Source organism: Gekko japonicus, unplaced genomic scaffold (assembly GCF_001447785.1).
Source record: "Gekko japonicus isolate JY-2015 unplaced genomic scaffold, Gekko_japonicus_V1.1 scaffold280, whole genome shotgun sequence".
NCBI lineage: Eukaryota > Metazoa > Chordata > Lepidosauria > Squamata > Gekkonidae > Gekko > Gekko japonicus.
The window spans coordinates 277,260-301,116 of NW_015173130.1; the positions used below are offsets into that span (position 1 = coordinate 277,260).

At 43.8% G+C, this 23,857-nt stretch overlaps 1 protein-coding gene across 3 annotated transcripts in view; it reads right to left on the reverse strand.

Annotated features, from left to right (window-relative positions):
• Positions 1 to 17,349: 17,349 nt before the first annotated feature.
• HIPK2 (homeodomain interacting protein kinase 2) overlaps positions 17,350 to 23,857 on the reverse strand; it is a 226,596-nt gene continuing 220,088 nt past the window's right edge. For all 3 annotated transcript variants that reach the window (XM_015422105.1, XM_015422102.1, XM_015422104.1), the window contains exons 13-15: positions 22,463 to 22,710; positions 20,741 to 20,901; positions 17,350 to 18,121 (exon numbers count right to left, since the gene is read on the reverse strand). In XM_015422105.1, the coding sequence (XP_015277591.1) occupies positions 17,657 to 18,121; positions 20,741 to 20,901; positions 22,463 to 22,710 (874 nt within the window). In that variant the 3' untranslated portion in view covers positions 17,350 to 17,656. The remainder of the gene's footprint in view (positions 18,122 to 20,740; positions 20,902 to 22,462; positions 22,711 to 23,857) is intronic.

Below are 23,857 nucleotides of genomic sequence, written 5' to 3' on the forward strand. Positions count from 1 at the left end.
TATCTTCCAGAATTGTTCTCACACTGCCACGAACAATGTGCATATGACCCCCACCTTTCCACATTCCTTCCACCACAGAGGCATTCAGTACACTTTTGAACCTGTGCCTGGCATTTCCATCAAAAGCACTTTTGGGGGCATCTTTTTTTGGGGGGCATAACTTGAACCCCCTAAATCCAATCTGCACATAACTTGGAGAGAAGGTAGAGGAAATCAAGGGGAGGTCTCCTGTGAGTTTGATGTCTCTAGCTTGCACAGGGTTTGTTCTATATACTCCTGAACCTGTCATTTCCCCAGAAAGCACTTTCCTGGGGGCACCTTCTTTGGGGGGCCATAACTTGGACCCCATAAATCTAATCCCCATAAATAACTTGGAGAGCAGGTAAAGGAGAGTCAGCAGGAGATCCCCTGTGAGTTTGGGGGGTCTCATGCTTGGGGGGGGGGCTGTTCTACCATGTCACAAACCTCATGAACCAAACCTCTTTGTTTGGTGCTAAAAAGTTCGCTGAAACCCAAATCTCAGTTTAAAGAAGCAGCCATTGTTTCCAAACTGAATTTCACTTCCCGGACTTAGAAGAAGAAGAGATTGGATTTATCCCCCCCCCCCTTCACTTGGAGTCTCAGAGCAGTTTACAAACTCCTTTCACTTCTACTCCCCACAACAGACACCTTGTGAGGTAGGTGGGGCTGAGAGAGCTATTTCAAGAACTGCTCTTTCAAGGACAGCTCTGACAGAACTATGGCTTGCCCAAGGTCATCCAGTAGCTGCAAGTGGAGGAGTGGGAAATCAAACCTGGTTCTCCCAGATTAGAGTCCATGCACTTAACCACTACATCAAACTTAAGCCTTTTACACAACTCTGGCAGATGTCAGAGAACGTTAAACATTTTCTATGGCAGCTGTAGACTCTAATGTGCAGAACTCAAATTTCAGCAAATCTCCAATACTCATTTCAGCACCAGTTAAATGCTTTCAGCCTTAAACATCTCTACAGTTCTTGTTCTGGAATAGCTGAAAAGTCAGTTTGGTGGAGCAGTTAGAGTGCCTGCCAAGGATCTGGGAGATCTGGGTTCAGATTTCTGCTCTGCCATGAAGATTCTTGGGTAGTCTTCACCAAATGACTACCTCTCAACTTAAGCTACCTCACAGGGCTGTTGTGAGGATAAAAATGGGAGAACACATGGCTTCCTGAAAAACACGTCAGTGGGGAGGGTACAGATGTGCTACTAAGGCTTACAAATCTGAATACAGTAGACTCTGTTGCTAAAGATCAAAGTGATCCTGTGTCCAGTTGGTGGCTCTCCTAGGGTTGCCAACAGGCCTGGAGGAAAATGTTTTGTGCCTTTAAAATAGGCATCACATAAAGACATGGGCAACTGAATCTTTTCACGGCATAGAGGTAAATAACAAGTTAATAATTAATTAACCCCATTTATACCCCACCTTTCTACCCAAAAGTGACTCACATTGTTCTCTTCACATCCATTTCATCCTCACAACAGCCCTGTGAGGCAAGTTAGGTGAAGGGTGTGTGATTGGCCCAAGGTCACCCAGAGATTTTCAGTGGTAGACTGGTGATTTGAACCTGGGTCTCCAAATGCTAATCCAACACCCTAACCACTGCACTACTTGGTAAATAACATATCTTAAAGCCTCTTCTAAATGGACAAAACATATTTCACCATTTGGGGAAGAAAGTGGAATATAAATGTAACAATGAGAAAATTATCTAAACCGGACCAGTTCTTGACCACAGCTTTAGATGGTGATTCCAAATGGGCTAAAATCTAAAGCCCTTTGTTCCAGCCATGTTACAACATACTAAGATGGATGGGTTGCCAAGTCCTTCCTGGGAAGTGGCAGGGGATGGGGGGGGGGGGACTTACCAGGAGAAAAAGAAAGGCCCGGGCCATTTCACCAAGTGATGTCAGCATGCCAGTGACTTCTGAGTGACGCTCTGGTATTTGGACAAAAAGTCTATGGTGAAGCCAGCTTCTATCATAGAGTTTTTGCCCAAATACCAGGGCGTCAGCTGGATGTTGCTGGTGTGATGATATCATTTCCTGTGCAACACTGGCAACATGGCCTATGCCTTCCTCCTTCTACTGGTAAGCCCCCCCCCCACTGGCCAGTGATCAGTGACTGGGGGGCAGAGCTGGTGGCAGGAAACCCCTGTCTCCACCAGGGGGTCGATCTGGCAACCCTATAAGATGGTGTCAGCCATGTGTTTTCTGGGCTGTCTATGGCATTGCCAACAGGTTTGAAGAAGAGGCCTGAAGTCGTCCCTTTAAAAGAGGCTCAACAGGTAGAAATGGACAGCTGAAGCTTTTCCTGGCATGGAGATAAATAGCATCACCTGGTAAATCACATCCCATTAAGCCTTTGTTGAAGGGAACAGACATTTTTATTCTCCAGGCAGTCAGCAACCCTACACAGGCATAGCTTTATCAAAATCTAGGGTTGTCAGGTCTGGGTTGGAAAATACCGGGAGACTTTGGGGGTGGATCCAGGAGAGGGTGGGGTTTGGAGAGGGGAGGGGCCTCAGCATGGGGCAATGCCGTAGAGTCCACCCTTCAAAGTAGACCTTTTCTCCAGGGGAGCTGATCTCTCTCAGCTGGAGATCAGTTGTAAAAATGGGAGATCTCCAGGCCTTACCTGGAGGCTGGCAACCCTATCAAAATCATGTTGCTGTTAAGCTGGCATCAGGTGAAACGAACACAAAGATCTCCTTTGCAAACTGCTCCATTCTCTCTTTACAATTTAAACGTCCCATTTGGGGAGCTGGCTCTGTCCTCCACATTCCTAAGCGCAGCCGGCCAATCTGAAGCCTGAGTCATTCATGGCAATGAACTGAGCGGCTGGGTGAACTCACTTCTTCCAGGTATCCCAAGAGATTAACCTTTCAACTGCAAATCCCCGTGAGTGAAGGAAGGAGAGCCAAAGTATATAAAACAAACAAAATCCCTTCCCAGAATGGTCTTTGCAGTCCTGATCCAAAAGCCAGCTGAACAGGAAGTTGGATGAAATAGGGGAAATGTGACAAAGATCTGGTCCAAACACAATGCTTAGTTTTGGTTTTGACACTACACGAAGGAGCCTTGCAGGAACCCTTTCTCTCCCCTCCTCCCCCAGCTTGCATGCAATAACCTCATGATTAGTTCTCAGGGGCTGGCAAATCTTCATTGGACATTACACTGGAACTCTCTGGAAATCAGGATTCCGAATGGGTTTGGAATCTTGGTTTGCATGACAAGTGCATAACACTGGGGATGTGGCCAGAAATGTTCTCATTGTATTTTTTTTTTTAAAAAAATGTTTTATTCTTTATGACTCTTATACCAGCTTGGATTTTGTATTTTGTTCTTAAATTGAATTGCAGTGGTTTCAATGAGAAACACATTTCTGCCTGCAACGCTTTCCCCCCTTCTGATACACTCAGATGAAATTCTTCGGTATGGAACTGCTCATCTAAGGGTGTCTCCCTGATACATTTCAGGCCAGTACAAGAATGTTCCCTTGTTTTGTTGTTCAGTCGCACAGTCGAGTCCGACTCTTTGCGACCCCATGGACAAGATCTCGCCAGGCCCTCCTGTTTTCCGCCGTCCTCTGAAGTTGGCTCAATTTCATGTTCGTTGCATCTATGACACTGTCTAACCACCTCATCCTTTGCCGCCCCCTTCTTCTTTTACCTTCAGTCTTTCCCAGCATCATTGTCTTCTCCAGTGAGTGCTCCCTTCTCATTTGGTGGCCAAAGTATTTGAGCTTCAGTTTCAGTATCTGGCCTTCCAGGGAACAGTCTGGGTTGATTTCTTTTAGGATTGACTGTTTTACAGACAGATAAAACTTCCTCTTGCACAGTGGGCACGGGGAAATGTGACAACATGTAGGGTTTCCAAGCTCCAGGTTGTGGCTGGCTGGAGAGCACCTGGGATTACAACCAATCTCCAGGCATCAGTGATCAGTTCCCCTGGAGGAAAGGGCCACTTTGGAAGGTGGGCTCCGTAGCAATATACCCCATTGAAATCCTTCCCCTCCCCAAACTCAGCCCTCCTCATGCTTCACCCCCCCAAATCTCCAGGTATTTCCCAACCCAGAGGTGGCAACCGTACAACATTGGCCTGTTAAAGAGAATTTTCCCACCTTCCTCAAACTGAGATGGGGGAAGGGAGGGGTAGAGAGTTTATTGTCAGGTTTTTTCTCCCAGCTTGGCTGGTTTCAGATGCTGAAGCTGGGCGAGGAATACAATAGGAAAGGGCAAGATGTGGCTTTACATGAAACTGGAGCCAAGATGTTCAGAGGTCACAGAAATGCGAGCTTCACTAATATTTCACACAGATGCGGTCTTTCTCTCTCTTACCGGCGCTTCCTCTCATGGGAGAGGTGGTTAGAATAGCTGCCGCCTCCTGCCTCTCTTCCAGAGGATTGACCAGAGTTGGCACCAATAGCTGGCACCTTCAGGACCGATGATGGTGCAGCTGCCTCTGGCAGTCCACCCGGCCCCTTGCAGCTGGAGCTGGTGAGGGAACAGTAAGGCCTGAGATGACACCCAATCTAAATGTCCAGCAGGGGGGCCTTGAGGAGCTCAGGTCTGCTGGTGCTGACTGGTGGTGGCCAGCAAAGGATGACTCCAGACTGGCTGACACAGAAACTGGACTTTTGCCAGATCAAGAAGCCTTGCAAAGTCAGTGGTTAGGAACTGTACAGGCTTCTGTGAGCTTTATAACCCCTGCAGCCAGAGACTGAAGAGAACAACAGGCCGGCTCTTCTCCCACAAACTCATAGAGAGGGAGAACAGGAGTCTGGCAGGTGCAGCCCGAAGAGAGGAGGCGACCGATGAAGGCAGAATCCCCTCCCTACCCAATCTGAGGCCTCAAAGAAGCTGATAGCAGTCCCAGACATGGCTGTTGGGGTAGGGCTGCCTGCCTCCAAATGGCACCTGGAAATCTCCCACTATTACCAGGGCTATTTTTGGACAGGAACGCACAGGAACGGAGTTCCGGTTGGCTCCAGAGTTGACCACACCCACTACAGCCAAAACCTTTGCATGCGTGGCTACAGAGGGAAGGCCTGGAGAGCGACACCCCCCCGGCGACTCTGAGGCAGGTGGGCTGGGGGCCCCCCTGGAAGGATCGGGGAAGCATTTAAATGTCTCCCTGTGCCTTCCCTGGCCTGTCCAAGGCCTGGCTTGCCCGGGCACCCCACAGCTATGGGGCACCTGGGCAAGCCAAGGGAAGGCAGTTTAAACTGCCTTCCCTTGGCTTGCCCAGGTGCCCCATAGCTGTGGGGTGCCCGGGCAAGCCAGGCCTTGGACAGGCCAGGGAAGGCACAGGGAGACATTTAAATGCGGAGGGTGGACTCTATGGTGTTATAACCCACTGAGGTCCCTCCCCTCCCCAAACACCACCCTCCCTAGGCTCCACCCACAAAATCTCCAGGTATTTCCCAGCCCACAGCCGGCAACCCAGAACCCCTACACATAAAGATGCCAGCAAAAAGTTTACCCTTGGCTGGCAGACAGACACATGAGCAGGGCAGAGCAGAGGGTGGAATAGCAAGCAAACAGGATCCATTTCTTATACAGAACCAAGAAAATTCTTCTGAAGCATCTGAGACAGTGAAATCATTGGCAGGAGGTGGAACCGCTGTATAGAGAAACTACTGTGTGGAGTGACGGTCTTCAGTGGGAACTGATAGTTTTCTGGCTGAAAGAGGCCTCCATCAGTGAGATTAGCTACTGAGTCATAATCTGCCTCATCTCACTATTCCCCTCATGGCCCTTGCCTTTTGCAGTTGTGAAAAGCAGATCATGAGGCACAGAAACGTGGTTATTGCCAAGGATTGTCTTTTAAAACAAGTAGATTATTTACATTAAATACTTTCAAGAATCAAGTGGATTCAGTGTGGAATATAATCCGTTAACTGCTACATGCTCACTTCCCATAAACTATAGTATGCTGGACAGGATATGGTTTGCCTTCAAAAATGGTAAAGCCAGACAAATTTTTAAAAAAACAAACAACTATACAGGATCAAGCTCATTCACAAGACGTTTGAGGACTGCAAAGGTAATTCCTCCTTAGAAGTTAGGTCACATCCATGCCAGTTAAAAGACAAGCAGACAGTGCAGTGACTCAAAACAGTTTAATGTAATTCCAAGACAAAGTGTGATTACATTTCTACACATATACAATATGCATATGTGAGTTTACAAATTCTGATTAATAACTCGTTTCACCTCAGAGACCGAAAAAATGATCAAAAAGAAACTGTGAATAACAAGCTATAACATAGTTCACCACAATGGGATCCCCTTTCTCACCCTACAGTTAGTAATATTACAATTAAAATAACTATATTCTTCTATAAGGTTTTTTTCTGTTAAAATCATCTCGTAAATTTACAATGCTATTATTAGTTTTCAAGTCTAATATAAATTCACTCCATTTTTCTACAACGAAAATGATTATTAATTAGAAGCACACAACGCCATGATGAGAAACACAAGCAATTTTTTTTTTTAGTAGCAAGAACTTGATTGGTTAAGAATTAGGATATTTTTTTTTGTAAAACATTCTAAAGCCAAGTAAAATATCCATTCTTATAACATACCTATAATATGTGACTAAGGGTAGGTTACATATAGTTCTACAACACATCAGTTTCTTTTCTGCTTTTTTTTCAAAGACATTACCAGAAGGGAAAAAATAATAATAAAAGAAAAAAAGAAAAGAAAAAGGGGACAATTCACAGGGGGGAAAGTACACAAGAAAATACTGTTGTACACAATAATTTTCACAAAGTTTTAACATGGATTAACACTCTTAATACGGAACCATACAGTGAAAGAATACAACCAATCAGGGCTTTCGTGGGGTTTTTGAACTGAGATGATTCTGTGTAGAAAACAAAACGCTTCAAAGTATCACTCAGGTGATAGGGGTGGAGAGATGTTTCTTTATAACTGGGAAACTATGGGAAGCTTTTGCACTCTTTCTTTTCTTTAAAAAACAAACAAACAATTGCATGAAGTATATGTTCTTCTCCCCATTCATATCATATTGTATTTATGGATAATATGCAGGTATAGAACATGCCTTCAGTTATGTTTCAAAAGGATCCAGATATTCACAAATCCCTCCCCTTGTTTGTATTCTTTAACTACCGCACTACTCTAACTGCCAAGATAGTCCTTTCTTTCTCCCCTTTCTAATAAAGCTATTGTCTTCCTCTTTTGAATAAAAAAAATCTGGTTTTGGTATCAAATTTACAGTTTATACATTCCAATTCTGTCTGTGTAAAATTTTGGCACAGAAAATGCCTCATGTATTTACTTAGCTGGTGAAGCAAAAGAGTTGAGATACTTTCTGTAGCTCAAATGGCTGTGCCTTAGAATAGTCATGGAAACATCACTTGAAGAAGAAATATTCGAACTCAAGAGGGAAAGCAACAGGAAGTGTGGTGACTATGCCAAAGCAGAAGCCTGGGAGTTCCTACTCATGAGGATAGGGTGCTATATGTAATCCTACTGATTCTACAAAATATGGATTTGGTATTATTATTTTTTAAAAAACAACCTTTTGTGCTGTATAAACTCTAAGCCCAGGCTTTACAAAGAAACAACCAAATCTGTAGTTCCTACACTGGAACAAGCCAATATTTTCAGGCCTAACTTTGATATAGAAGGAAGAACAAGAGGGTTGCTAAGGGCAATTCAAGGTTTAGTTGCTCTTAACTGTGCCTAAGGGCCATTGGAGTCAACCTCTTCCAGTTCTTTTAAGGCCTACCCTCCAAGCAAACCTTCCATTTGGCTTTCAAAATGGTGACTCAGCCATATGCCAAGTTATCACTTTGGTAATGTGAGCTTTTGTGTGAAGACCATGGCTTTCAATGGATGTTCTAAAGGGGCTGGGGGAGTCCCATTGAATACAGTGGGAAGATTTATTTAGTTAAAAACAACCAGGGCTTAACAGCAGTGTCTTGCTCCCTTTCCCTAGTAGTAACTCATGAACAAGGCAAGGGATTTTGCTGAGATTGTCAGCTCCACAGTGAAGCTCAGCTCTTCAGACAGAATTTTTGTTTGTGCCAATTTATTGTCTTTGCTCAGCACAACATTTCCATATATATATTCATTGGTTACTTGACGGTAAGGAAAAAAACACACCATAAATACATTTAAGCAGGACTAAAAGAAAGTAACAAACACTCAACCCCTCCCCTCCAATTTACATCCAAACATATAATACACTACAATCCGTAATACGGAAACAGCGTCTACCATACTGTTCATTGGCTAGCAGGCAAATTAAATTTACAAGGAACAGATCAAGTTATTTATAATTTAATTTAGGGGCTCAAAGTGGATCAAGAGTGATAAGTTAAAAACTTGATCTAGAGAGAATAAAACCACACAAAAACCAAATTATAGCTCTGCCTCTCATTGTCTCCCAAAGCAATCCATGGATTCACTGTCTCAGGAAACAACAGCTTTATTCCGGAAGCGATTCTCATACAGCCTTCCCTATTGCACCTGGGAATGCAGCATTCCTGACACGCACATGGGGCGCTACTGAGTATTCTTGCACTAAGTTTTCCACATGTCTAGCTGCCAAATGATTGACGCTGGGGATGTGGGATGAGATGTCCCTAGTGCAGTGCTTCCAAGATTTTCAAAGGTGCACCTTATGATCCATGATTGCCATTATCCACGAGATCCTTCCAAGAATATGATTTCCACATTACATGATTATAGTGCTCATAAACACACAACAATCTGTCTATGTGAGAACTCGCCCTGAGTCACTCAGCCACATCTCTTCCTCTGAATATCCTTTTGTCTTTGTCACACAGGTATTTCTGTTCAAGTTAGGATCTTAGGCGGAATAGATAGGAATTGTTGTGCTTCCTGATTCATCCCAAAGAGGTGTTTTATCAACTTAAAAAATAAATAGGTCAGGTTTTGGACTCTATTTGCTATATTTTCATCATGCATGGAGTGATTTTTTTTACCCCCTTAACTTTGGAATTGTTGAATCTGATCTGACTTTCTAATACTATGTTATATCTCAGAACAGAATATACATACCGAAGACACACTTTTAGTTTTTCTTAAGGGCAAAATGAAAACATAAAGGGATAGCAGAAATTCTGTAGTCAAAAAACAGAACATTTATAGTTAGAAAGTACCAGTTTAAATGTAAACTATAAAACACTATCACTAGAAAATGTAGCCAGAAATTTAAGTAGCCACAGTCTATTGTTCAGTTCATATTGGTTTAAAATGTGATTCATTAAACATCTTCGAGAAGGCCGAAGCATTTTACAGTAGCTATGAACATATATAATTACATGTGCATTTTAACATTACAATTAATTAAAAAAACATAAAAGAGTAATTTAATCCTTGGTTTCATCATTTTTAAAGAATCACTTAAGCAACAATGACCAGGGGTGGACATTTTTTTCCTGCCCATTAAGACAGTATAATTTATCTTTTTAAAATCCCAAATTCCAACTGGCTACATGTTTGTTTGTTTGTTTTAAAAAAGGCTAAAGCCAAGATGAATGCCCACGTTTGAGGTAATTATTGCCATTAGGTCACAGTTTTTGTAAGATAAGTTTTTTTAAATCCTTCTTTATTTATAAAACAAAGTATACTGTCAGAATTCTTGAATACAGGTCAGACCAACCAGAATCCAGAATCCTGATCAGGTGGGTTTGCTTCCAATGGAGTCAACGAGCTCTAGAAACCTCTAGAACACAGACAGATTTCTCTAGAAAAGAAATTTAAGTTACTATCATCCTTGGTTTGCTTCAGCAGCCTTGCTCCACCTCGAAAGAAAGAAAGAAAGAAAGAAAGAAAGAAAGAAAGAAAGAAAGAAAGAAAGAAAGAAAGAAAGAAAGAAAGAAACTGACAAGCATCTCCCCCAACAGTTTAGGATTACTGATGTCACAATATTCATCAGTGCAGTAAAAATATCATATTTGGAAAAAAATATGCCTTTAGTATTGCCTTTCAACTACATTAAGCAAAAGACAAAAATAAAATGTTTCTCTTACTATGCACATGAAGTGTCTGGTATAGCAGCACTGCTAAAACTGGAAGGACAATACTAACCCGTACACAAGAAACTTGAGTTTCACTTTTATTTGCTATATTCATCGTATCAGAAGCTCCTGGGAACATGTACTAATTGCCCACTCAAAATGACACACATGCTACATATGTGTTTCCTTCTGCCATGAGAGATTGTTTACATTCACTGGTAGAACTCTTTTGCCAGCCCAGATAGGAACATATCTTGAAAAGACACCCACATCCTACAAATACATTAGCACTCGAATGGGGACATTCCCTCTGCCTTCTCCATGCCCAATAAGGCATTGTCAAGAAAGTATTGTCAAGAAGAGGTCCAATTATTATGCCAGCTGATATGAACTCAAATTAGGGATGTCAGCCTCCCGGTGGGGCCTGGGGATCCCCCAGAATTACAGCTCATCTCCAGATTACAGAGATAGTTCCCCTGGAGAAAATGGAAATTTTGGAGTGTGGACTCTATGGCATTGTACCCCACTGAGGTCCCTGTCTTCCCCAGATTCTATCCCCAGATCTCCAGGAGTTTCCCGACCTGGAGCTGGCAACCCTACCCCACCCCACCCTCTACCAGTGGCCAGGGGGAACCTGGCAACCCTAACTCAAATGTTACAATGATAACATGTTAAAAAATTACAATAAATTCCAGCCACTCAAGAACAATGCTACAGCATAGTGGTTTACTCAGAAGGCCGTATCCCCAGTGGGCATTCATGGCCCAGTACTGGGGGGCAGCATGACCTGGAATACAACAACTCTTAATGATGTTATCATAGGACAGAAGTTCAGTCCAGTTCCCACTGGATGAAGTGTACTTTGCTCTATTTGATTGACACTTAGGTACAAAGTAAGTCGTAACTTGCTTACTTGCAATCATGAATCCCATTGGCACTAAAGCACTGTAGAGATGGTTCAATAGAACTGTACAAAGAACGGCAGAGATGGTTCAATAGAGCTAGGTTGTTTCCCCCGCTGCAGATGCAAAGACTGATACTGCATGGGAAACTAACCAAGGCCACCACTGGAGGATTCAACATCTCTGAATCTCCAGATCTACTGAACGAGATCATGATGGTACAAATGTACTGCCCTAAGGGCTCAAATATAGGATGAGGGCTTAGGGGAGGCTACCAGAAGAATAGATGTTACACATCATCTGGAGGCCAGTCTCAGGCTGCGATCACACACACTATATAATGCACTTTCAATTCACTTTCCAACTGGATGTTACTGTGTGAACTGGTAGAATCTGCTTGGAAAGTGGATTGAAAGTGCATTATTTAGTATGTGTGATTGCAGCCTCAGTTTTGGTAGAGTAGAAAAGGACTTTTTCTTCTTACAGCAAACTCTCAGAAGGAAGAAACTTTATTCAGTCCTTGCTCAAGTAAACAGGATTTGATCCCCTGGGAACTAAAAATCTCATATTAAAAAAAAATATGGGGCTGGTGGTGGAACATTTTACTTAGTTCTTCTGCAGCTGCATCACTTTATGCTTAATTATTCAGAATTGGACTCTGACCCAAATTGTGTAGACACTGACTGCTTATGCATAAGATTTGTATGTTATAGAAACAAAACACAAGGAACTTACAGAAGCTTTGCCTCAGCGGGCAGTTTGCTGTATTGCTACGCTGTGTCATTGCCAAGGATTTCAGGGAAAAACAATCTAGTAAACCTAAAATTTGTCCCCCCCTCCTTGATATGTAACTCAGCATGACTGAATTCCACCAGCCAATTTCTTCAAATACATATTTGAAGAATAAATTTAAGTGTGACTCAATGGAAAGATAGGAAAGTTGGGAAATGTGACTGAATTCTTTCATGGGAAGGGGCACCCTCTAATTTATAAACTTGTCTTGTTTTAGATTTTCTTTGGTTCAGGAAAGAAATAGGTTTTACTTTCTCTTCAAGATGTGATTTCCTTCACGCCAAGTTGTGAGGCAGAGTCCCTTAAGAATACACAAAATGAAATGATGAGAGTCAAAAGTATCATTTTGTTCAGACAACACAACTAGAATGAGGGGGGGTGTGTGTCTAAAAATATCAACAGTCCAACCCCTAAACAGAGTAAGCCCACTGATTTCAATAGAGTTTGACAGGTGTAACTCTGTTTAGGATTGCAGTATTGGTCCTGTGACAGATAAAAGAGTGAAATTTCAAAGCATTTGCCTGATAGAATTGCCTAAAGAGAAGGCCCACTTCTCCCATTGCATTGTTTCCTTCTGCCGTGTCTCTTTCATTGCACATTGCCATTTTGAATCAACACCAGTAGTACAGACTGTCATGAGCGACAATAAAAAAGGCAAGTGTCTAACCATTTCCATCCCCTTCCAACACCAGAAGACCGCAAGGCAAGAAAGCACTTACTATTTCACTGTGCTGTCATCATTAAAACACTGTCGTAGGCAACAGCCAAATTCATTTTATAGGCCACTACCTACTGGTGTTAACCCCACAGTGAGTCTCTAGGATGCCCGGAGCAGTTTCCATCCCCCCCCCCCGCAACTACCATTATCAAACGGTCACCTCCCCTCCCCTCCGACAGTATTCAAAGAACTCCAAAGGGCGTTCCAAACCCCCCCCCACTGTGCTATAATTTTTTTCAATCCCACTGTGGCCACTGGAGAGCTCAGCTATTTCCCTGCTGCTGTTACGGTTTTATGCCATCATGGTGCTTTGATCCGTAGACGGCCTTAACTCCCTCGTGTCTAATACACCAAAGTACCTATGTTTTCAAAGATGGTCAGAAAAGCACCACTTGCATCTCACTCTCTGCAGCAGAACCTGAACTGAAGAGACAGTGGTGTGGATCCTGCCACTGCCCTTATGGAAATTAAAAGCCTAGAGGAGATTTCCTCTGACTAGAGTAGCTTTTCTGCTTAGGAAGAGCCACAAGAGTTCAAGGAAGGCTCCTTAATGCTGGAGGCTCAAATTTTTCTAAGCTAAATCGCAGGATTGATGCCAGTCTACTGAACACGGACAGCCAGGAACACAATCATGCCCACTGGTACCATCTCGTTCACCCTACACGCGTTCAGCATAACATCTAAACATCCCTAAGTACGAAGCCTATGAGCCTACAGTTTGTATGCCCACAGGCGCCATGCAGAAGTTCTGCTTCTACACAGGGTGGCATGCAGGGCCAGAGACTCCAACTCCACTTTGGCTCTTACAAGTGTATGTGAATGTAATGTCTGCACAGTCCTTCTGTGGATGCATTATTTACCTACGTGCTTGTCCTGAACTTGTCTCTGCACTAACCCAACCCCTAACCTTGCTAGAATCTGCAGTCAGAGTCCTGTTCTGTTTCCAACACAGCTGAAGAAAAAGACTGTTGCATCCTCAATGCATTTACTTGCCATCACATCATATCCTTAGTCCCTTGCTCCCATATCACCAGAATCATCCTGTCTTGGAAAAAAAAAGAGAGAGGTGCGCACATGCATAGAAAGTGAACTAAAAATGTCTGTGCGAAATTAAAACCAACCCTTCGTCCCTTTCTTGCCACTAGTCTGCCAATCATGTGCATCCCTGTGAAACCAACTGGGATGAACTCTCCAAAAGTGTCAAAATGGAGCTCTGTCAGATAATGCTCAACAGTAGAGAATGATCACTCTTGGTTTTGTAGTACAAAAGGAGAATAGGGTGGAGCTCCTTTTTGACCTAAAGAAATAAATAAATACGATCATTTTGTACCAGTAACAAAACTATAAAATATCGCAAACATCTGCAGGTGTTAATTATAAAGAAAAAAAATTACATATGTTGGGAAGGAGGAAACACAAAACTATTCTGGCTGTAGTGCGAAGCCTTTAATCTTGAGCCATGAAAGAAGGACAGAACAATGGACCGCTACATCTTTTATTGAGTTTCTGAGTTCTCCCTTTTAATTAGCCAATCACCCCAGTGCCTAGACTGGGCTCTCTCTTTTATTGGCATCATAAATGACATTGGTCTTGGCTGACAACAAGAGAGCATCCCATTGGGTTCCTTAAGTGGGAAAGCTAACTACAAATACTCAAGAGCTTGAGCTTTATTTGAGGCTGTGAAGCCTTCAAGCCAGATTGTCTATGTGGTTTTAGCCTCACATTGGATTCCACAGCCTCATGTGTCAACAGATACAACTATCTCCATGATCTCAGTATCCATCCCGAATCCTCATCTGAGGCTAGGAGTTCTTGTGTTTGGGCCTTTTTTTAAACTTCTGAATGCATGGATTATTATGTGACGATATCAGAAGTTGCAAAGGTATGTCATAGTACATTAACAGCCATTAACAGGTTGGCTGCCCGCTTGTGTGATCTATACACACTTCTCAACCAGAATATCCCTCTTTCACTGTAAAACTATGATTCATCAGCAGTGACACAGAAAAAAAATCCAACTTAATGAACAATCAATACCCTATTAAGTAAAATAATAACAATACAAAGACTCAGGAATGCATGTGCAATTAAAACCAAGAGTAAAACATAATTATTACATATTAAAATTAACAACAATAACACAACAACAACCACAAAACAATATCCTTCCTTTCAAGCAGCATGAAGCTTCCATCCTAGAAGAGGTGAGGCAGGAGAATAATAAAGGACATCACACTGAGAGAATGTGGAATTCCTTGAAGGGAGTGAGCAATCAGAACGGGTTTTCTTCCCGGGGGGGGGGGATGTAAGGTGCATGTACCAATGAAACAGCAGAGGGGTATTTAGGGGTAGAAGGGAAGAAGCAGAAAGATAAAATGGCACTCAGTTTGAAAACAGGAAATGGAGATGGCTTTGTTTGATGATTAATCAGAGAAAATTAATGGGGTTCAAAAAAATATCTATAGGGGCAACTCATCCTTCTTTCCAGGGGAGGCTTTACGCACTCACCTCCAGATATTACAACTGTGCTTGCCTTTCTTGTCGACTTACCTCTTGATAAACCTTTTCCCTTTAACCACCCCTGAGATCCATCCCTCTTCTCTCAGTCAATTGACCTGCCAAATCCCAACATCTTACCCAATGGCCTGAACACTCCTTTTCCAAAGTCACAAATACAGCTGTAGTGGTACTGAGAGGCTATGCAGGTATAGGTCCAGTTTCACGACAGGCCTCAGACCACCAATACAAGCCAGTCTCCACAGGGAAATAATAAACACTGCCAGAGCAGAAGCACCCACTTGTATTAGTGCTGTGGTAAGATTTCCCTCCAACCCTCTAGCTTTCCCATAGTATGTAAGGTTATCTTTGGAAACCTGTTACAAAAACAAGACAGTGCAGACTATTTGGAGCTGAGGAGATGGAGTCCAGCAAATCTGAAGAGTGATTTTTGTTGTGTGTGTGTTTTTAGCCACAGTAGGAATGGGGTGTAGGGGAGGAAATAAGCCAGCTAAACCATAATGGGTTTGGTCATGGTTCCAAGTCAGGTCTAGGTCCAGCTATCACATGTACTGGACCAAGAAGGGATTCCACCAGTTCTGCTTGGTGCGTAAGCCTCCCACCAAAGGTGATGTAGCCTGGTATAAGGTAGTGCTGGGCCTTAGGCAGCTGCCCAACCTGCTCAGGTGCCAGTGCAAGCACTTTTCCTGAAGAACGTCTGAAGAACCTCTGGAGTAAACCTGAGATTGATGCTCTCTAGAATGAATTCCATTTCTCTGTCTTCTTTCTTTTCCCCACTGAAAGCATTCAAGTGAAAACATATAGTTCTTCCAAGGTGACCATCTCCCCACCCCCACCCCCAATTTCACATGAGGTACTGAGTGTATTTCTGATCCAAATCACACTTGGGAGCTCTCCTCCACCCTAACCCCGATAAAAAAACTGCAAAGAATTATGGGGGAAGCTGAGAGCATCCAAATCAGAAAATGAACCAGTAAGCCCGCCAGCAAAATGTTAATGTTTGGAAAGCTGCTTTTCAGCCCCAAGAACCAATCAAGTCATTTCCATTCCCAGAACACCCTCCTAGGCCCACCCATTTTTAAACACTGCAGCCAAATTCTACAGCTGCTCCCCCTGCCCGACTCTGAGAACTTACCCAAGACAGACACTATGAAAATTAAAGCGCAGAAGTAACAATATAGAACATGAAAAGAATTAGAAGAAGAAGAAAAAGAGCTGAGATTAAATTTTCAACCAGCCTCAGTCAGTTTCTAGGAGTACCAGTGGAAGTAAACCCTTAAAACCGCAACTGTAGTTTGGTAAGGCACTACAAGGGAATGATGTAAAACTAAGACTGTGACAGTTTGCAATGGCTGTGCTGAGGACCACACCACAAGAGAAGGCAGCATCAGTGCGCACATGCGTGCGCGCGCACACACACACACTCACACATATATACCTGGACAATCACATTTGTTACATGCCTATGTTATATCACTTTTTTTTTTGTGCAATCACATTGAGGAATAGTCTATTGGTATCATTGGAGTTTAACACAAAGTAGGGGGGAAAGGGTGCATGTATGGAATAGTGCTACATTCTACCAAGGGCCAGCTAGATCTTTCTTCTACTCCTAACACTAAGTGCCCAATCCTAAACATTTTGTGGTTTTGTTATCTGCTCACAACACTGTGCACATGCCAACACACTATTAGCATAATGTCATGCTTTGTGATGTTTTTGCTACTGGCGTGGGCTGTCATATGCACTTATCCAACAGAGCAAGAAATGTTAGGATTGGGCTGAGAAATGGTGAGGGGTTAAGGGGTGAAAGAAAGAAAGAAAGAAAGAAAGAAAGAAAGAAAGAAAGAAGTGTTTCCGAGTAAGGAAGATGAGATTCTATTGTACATTATTAAAGACTTTTCTTAAGGAATAACGTTGCGCAGGGATTTATCCAGGGTGCTTAAAGTAATAACAAATATCCTTATTGTTCCCAGTCTAACCCGATAGCATTTTCTGCTCAGTATAAGCCTGGCATGGAGAGAGCTGGAACAATTCATCCCCTCCCCCACCTCATTCCTTTCCTGTACATCTTTTAATCTTTCTTCCAGGAGAAAAACCCACATCATACTTTGCATTTTTTTGTTTTTCACTTTGGGTTACAACCACCAGTGCAATGACAAGATGACAACCCTTTTGAAGTTCTGGATAAATCCCTAATTTGTATACTCCTTGGTTTAATTAAAAATATATATACCCAAACACCTATGAAACTTTGTATTAGGAGGTTTGACAGCAAATTCCTAAATGTAGTCTCCTGTAACCAGATGAAAATAATCTGTAGAAGTCTATTGATGAAGTTATCAAAAAAACAAAAACAAAAAACAACAACAACAACCCCAGGACCGGAGAATGGTGGCCCTTTTGCTTCTTCCACCACTGAGTCCGGTGCAGAATGTTTTTTTGTATTTTTGTTTTTCGTTCTTTTTATCCTTTTTCATTTTTTTTAAATAAAACGTGTACAACAGGTATCTCCTTTTCTCTTTGCCTTCTTCTCCCTCTCTCATTTCTTTACTCAGTCTCCTTTGTTCAAGTTTTGTTTCGAGCCTCCCGCTGCATTGTCCATTGTCCTGTTTATTCTCTTCAGTAAAAAACCGGCCTCCCTCCCCTCAGTGTGTGCCATGTCCTTTTCCCATTCCAGTGTTTAGATGTAAGGGTACTGGTTGACCTTGGTGGGGCTCAGGGGGTATCCAGTGTAGACTGAGGCTGGAGACGCACTGATATAGGTCTGGTGGGCAAACTGAGCCTGATACTGGCTCGGGTGGATGGTGGGCGATGGAAGGACGCGAGGACCCATGCTGACAGGAACCTGGTGGACGATGCTGGCTGGGTACGTAGTGTGCTGCACGGTGTGCCGAGCGGAACCTTGGGAAGCCACCAAATGGGCCACGGTGCCTGTGGAGCCCAAGGCAGCGGGTGCAGTGTACGTGTAGAGATGAGGTTGCGTGGGGAGATGAGCCGCCGCCGCCGCCGCCAGGTGGGGATGGACTGTACCGTGGCTGGGGCTGTTGTGTGGGAAGGAATATGGCGCCTGAGCAATCGTTGGGGTGATGTACGCTTGCTGTCGACGGTGACTCCCTGTGCGGTCGGTCGTGATGTGCTGCTGGGCCTGTTCAAAAAAGGAGATGGATAAAATGACTGTGATATCTTTCCCCCTTTGGTCTCCTGAGTTTTCAAACACAGACAACAATGGGTTGGATCCTGTGACTTTCATCACATAAGACGGTTCCTATGAGTTCCTTCTACCAAGCATTCTTCCAACAAAAGACAGATTTCCTTCAACAAAGAAAGACTTTTCGCCATCAGAGAAAGCCTTTCTCAATCAAAGTCATTCCAAGTTGGAGGAAGTTTTCCTCCCTTGAAAGAACCCTTTAGCTCAAAGCGATCAGAGGAATATGCTTTGATTTTCAAATGCCAACTTTTTAACCCCTGTCTCTAAATGTAGAAACACATACCAGCAAATGCATTTTCTAAATGGGGCAGGAGGCATTTTCAGGAGAGGACTGGCAGGTGTGTGTATGGGGTGCGTTTTGGGGGAGGGTCCTTTATTTGTTGCGCACCTGCTTATTATTACCTACAAGCACCCACCCCCCCGGCTTTGTTCTGCAGCTGGGCTTCTTCTAGTGTTCTGACAATGAAAGAAAACAACCAACCAAACACACAAAAAGCCCAAGAATAAATTTTTAGAAGGGAACCTGTGGACGATTAGTCCCCTGCAAAAGCCCCTTTGCACTTGTATTATACGAGAGAAACAGAATCAGGAACCCTACATTTCTTTTGGAACATTCTGTTCTGACCGTGTTATCTTATGACAGGCATAGGAGTTACAAAGGCAATTCTGTCTTGGGTACACAAAGGAACAAAAGTAATATGAATTTTTAAAATTCATACAATCATATTATCCAGTGCCTAGCTGCTCTGCAGGGAATGTGCAGCTCAGAATAGAATAGAGTGCTAATTTCTTTACTTCTGTATTACCTTGCTACACTCCCACCAAATCTCACTTTAAACAAAGAACTGGTTCACATGATATACTTTCAATTATTTTTGTGGTGTTGTCCCCAAAGCCCCTACATTTGACTGTGGTGTAGGCAGACACCTCAAATGCTACTCCATCTTGGATCAAATCAATTAATTATGGTGATAGGAATTTAGTGCAAGGAAATGCCATCTCAGGATCGGACAACCACGTTCCTGTGGAAACTGTCATACCGTCCATCTAGGGCTTGTCTTTGACTCTATAATACACCAAACAGATAGTTGGTGCTTGTGGGACAATAACACAATATTCCAACGTACTCAACATTCCAACCTACTCAGCAGACATTTAGACTAATGCATATTTCCCAGATAAAGCAATAAAATGCTCAGTCAAGCAGGATAACATCATCTCCTACCACCATTAGTATCCCTCTCAGAATAACTCAAGAGAGAACAACCCTGTTTCTGCCCTTTCATACAGAAAACCTGGGAATACCAAGTCAGGGTCAGATATGTGGAAGAAACCTACATATTATCCCCCCTCCCGGGTAACAGTGATTATTATCATCACAAGGTAAGCTATTCATGTGAAGTAACATGGTATTGCAGTAAGCAGTGATTTCCTTCAACTGCAAAATATCATTCCCGTTGCATGTTGAACTGCTACGCGTAAAGAGCTTACCACGTGGTATCAGTTGCCAACTTTAAAAAGCCTTTAATGTGTACAGTGGGCCTAAGAGGTTACATTATACTGTAACCTTTATTACATTGTTACACTGCATGTAAATCAGCAGAGAATCCCAAGATGACACATTTGCTTTTGACCAACTCTAGCGACTATTCACACATCAGTTGGCTCTTAGGGCCATGCAGATGTTGAACTGTCTCTTTAACAACTTCATTGCCTAGAAATAATACATACAAGTTCATTTATATCCCACTTTTCTTCCCAATGGGGACCAAGGTGGTTTAAAAAAGTAAATATTAAAAAATATTCTGCTTGATTAGCAAGAAATGAAAGGTCTAATTTGGGCATTTCTTATTCAATAATTATCATTGTGGCCCTTCACGGTGCGACTGTTAGCCTTCCTGCTGTCTTTGCTCCAAATTGCTACCTCCTTACAGTCTATGTTCCATCTTTTCCTGGCTTCTGTCTGCTATGGTTATACTCAGACGGTCCATGTCCGCCATCATGACTGGATGACTTACTGGGTCCTGGTTCTGCATTCTGTTTAAACTTCCTTGGCCAGACAATTGCTTTTATTTCCTCGCCCTGGATCTCTGATCGCTGTTACCCCTCGGTCAGTCCCATGAGAACATTTCCTCCAAGTCTGCAAGAACTCACTGATCCCACTCCTGCAAGCAATCTCTCAAGCCTGTACACATTGCTCACTTACTTCTGAACTATTCAACAATGCCAAGTGCCTTGTGCCTTCCTTCCTTCCTTCCTGTCCGTGCGTGCTGCCCTTCCCCCCAGAAGTTTAGGGCAACTTACATAGGTGCCCCCCTTACACATTTGATCTCCACAACAACTCTAGTTTAGGCTGAGAAATTTAGGCAGAGAATGAATTACTGGCTTAGAGTCTCCCAGTAAGCTTCACAGTGAGGATTTGAACCTCTCTCTCTCTGATCAACATCCAGCACTCTAGCCACAGCCTCACACTGATTGGCATTATTAAACCTGAGCAAGAATTTAAGTCCCAAATGGTAAGGCCCTCTGTCTCTCTTCCTTACTCACTTGGCTTACCTGGCTGAGATTAAGAGGCTGCTGCTGCTGGAAATGTGGTCCTGGCCGCTGCTGCCTGTAGGCGATGGCTCCAGATGAGCTCCCTGAAGAGTGACCACTGGTGGAGGTCACAATGCTGGAGGACTTTGACTTGTAGGAGGATGAATGGTGACTGGTAGTGACTGCAAAGGGAAAGAGAACACATCAAATCCCATCTAATAATGGGAATTCATAGGCTGGGACCCAGTGATGGAGCAGAGGGCTACTCCTTCCTGAAGAAGTGAGCAATGACCCAAAAGCTCATACCCTGCCACATATTTTGTTCATCTAGAAGAAGAAAAGGAGGAGGAGGAGGAGGAGGGATTGGATTTATACCCCGCCCTTCACTAACCGAAGGAGTCTCACAGTGTTTCATAATCTCCTTTCCCTCCCTCTCCCCACAACAGACACCCCGTGAAGTAGGTGAGGCTGAGAGAACTCTCTTGAGAACTGTCCTTGAGAGAATATCTCAGAGAGAATTTGTAACTGACCCAAGGTCACATCAGCAGGTGCAAGTGGAGGAGTGGGGAATCAAACCCGGTTCTCCCAGATTAGAGTCCGTGCTCCTAACCACTACACCAAACTGGCTCTCCTGGTGCTACAGACTCTTGCTCTTTCCTTTCTGCAAGTCTGGCCCATTTCAGGTTGAACCTGGTTTATTTAGTACTTAACTTATTATCAACAAATGGAATCATGGGGGAACCTTGCTTACAGGACTCCATGCACACAGAACTCTGAGAAGCAACTTCTATCTCCATTTGGGATCTGTAAAAGACCTTCCTTTCCTAATATAGCAATGTCTACAGGATGCCGGAAGTGGAAGCAGCATGGTATAGCCTGACTGGGTCAGACCTAGTCAGCTAAACAGTGTCAGTAGTTGGAAGGGAGCCCACCAAGGAAGACTCTGCAGAGGAAGGCCATGGCAAACCACCTTTGTTTCACACTTGCCTTGAAAGCCCCTTGCTGGGCTTGCCACAAATCAGTCGTGACTTGATGGTACATGCATACATAATGGACGTTCTGGGGGTTGACACTGTCTGAAAACTAGGATGGCTGACAGTCAGTTACAGTGTGAAGGAAATATTAGTGCCTTCCAAACAAAGCCCACTGGTTGGTATGCTCCGAAGTGTATCTGTGCAACATATCTCAAATGCAACGTGCCCACTGATATAGGGGGGCAAAGCAGACTCTGAGGCTGCAGAATGCAGCTGTGCCCTCGTATTTCCTTCCCTCCTCCCGCAGAGCACAATTAACAATCCTTGGTTTGAAACAAACTCTGGCTTCCCATGAAGTATCAGTGTCAGTCCCTGGGTGAATCAGAGTTTGTTTGTTCCCCACAAACCAGGAAGGTAAAACGGGATTAAACCACAGTTTATATTTGTTGTTTGCATGTTTGGCTTAAGACCTCGGGTCAATGAAGCTAATAAATGAAATGGAAAGTTTAGAATCCTAGCTTGTGGGGAGCAAACAAATCACCAGGGTGCGTGCATTTATACGTCGTGGAAAACTGAAGTTGTTTTCAAACCAGGAATCCTCATTTGTGTTCTATGCAAAGAGGGAGGCATGTACAGGCACAATAAACAAGCTGTGTTTGTGCCCACCATCACAAACTGTGGCTTGGCGTGACACCTGAACGCAGCTTGGATTAAATGGATTCCTTCATTTGCAGCTTGTTGATTTCTCTGCGGGTAGCACTGAACTCACCTGGCACCAAGCTATTGCACTCGACTAACACCTCGCTGGCCTGAGTTTTCAGTGGTGGAACAATGATCGTCCGGGGATTGCCATTGCAATGTGTTTCTGGTGCGCCTTTCGTATCATAGCTGTTTCCGTTGTTGTTTCCTCCACGGCGTTGCACTGCATAGGGACTGTTGTTGCCAGAGGAATCAGAGTAGGGGGAATCATGCACAGTCACACAGCTGATGACGTTCTTCCTTTGCTTAGACACGGGGCTGTAAAATAAAAACATGTAAGGTTTCCATGCGTCCTGGTATGCAAATGTCTGCTATCGTTTTCAGTGGTTTTACATAACGTAACATAAGAACATAAAAGCCCTGCTGGATGAGGCCAATGGTTCACTTAGTCCAGCATCCTGTTTCTACAGTGGCCAACTAGAAGGCCAAACAGTGGCACAAAGCCTCCCCCAGTGCGGCTCCCCAGACAACCAGAACTCAGAAGCAGACTCTCTCGGAAAATGGAGATTCCATTATGGAATCATAACTAATAGCAGCTGATGGACCCTATCCTCTATGAATTTGCGTAACTCCCCTTGAAAGCCTTTTAAGCTAGCAGCCACCACCAAATTGGAAAACGGAGATTCCATTATGGAATCATAACTAATAGCAGCTGATGGACCCTATCCTCTATGAATTTGCGTAACTCCCCTTGAAAGCCTTTTAAGCTAGCAGCCACCACCAAATCCTGTGATACTGAGGCCCCTGCCACACGGCATGGGAAAAGCCGCCAAAAAGCGTGGCTTTTAAAAGCCGCTCCAAAGTTGAAACGGCGCGGCGGGATCCCACGGATCCCCTGGCCGCGCCTCCTTTCTCCCCGGCACGATCAGACGCTGGGGAGAAAACACAGATTGGACGTCGAGCCAGCCGAACTGCGCATGTCGGAGCATGCGCAGTTCGCCTAGGAGCCAGGGACGCGCCGGCGCAAGGAGGCGCCGGCGATCAGACTCCCGGTTTGCGGCGCACCATTGGGATGAACCACCTAGGGAGGTGGTTCCAACTTGGAGCGGTTTATCGCTTGGATGGGCCAGTTCGGGGACGGAAGCACTACGCTTCCCAGATGTTGTGGTGTGATCGCGGCCATTTGCTCCGCCCCCAAACTGTCCCGCTACTGGCCCAAATCCCCTCGTGTGAACGGGACCTGAGTTTCACAAGTTAATATGCACTATATTAAGGAGTACTTTCAGCTATCCGCCCCGGAATCTACTGCACATTGATTTCATTGGGTGCCCCCAAGTTTTAATATTCTGTGCTTAGCTCCCCCCATGCCTGCATACTCACTTAACTGCACACAATAGAGGTTATGCATAGCACAGTAAAAGTTCTCTCTGTGTACTGTCTCTATAGTATACATAGTTATATCATG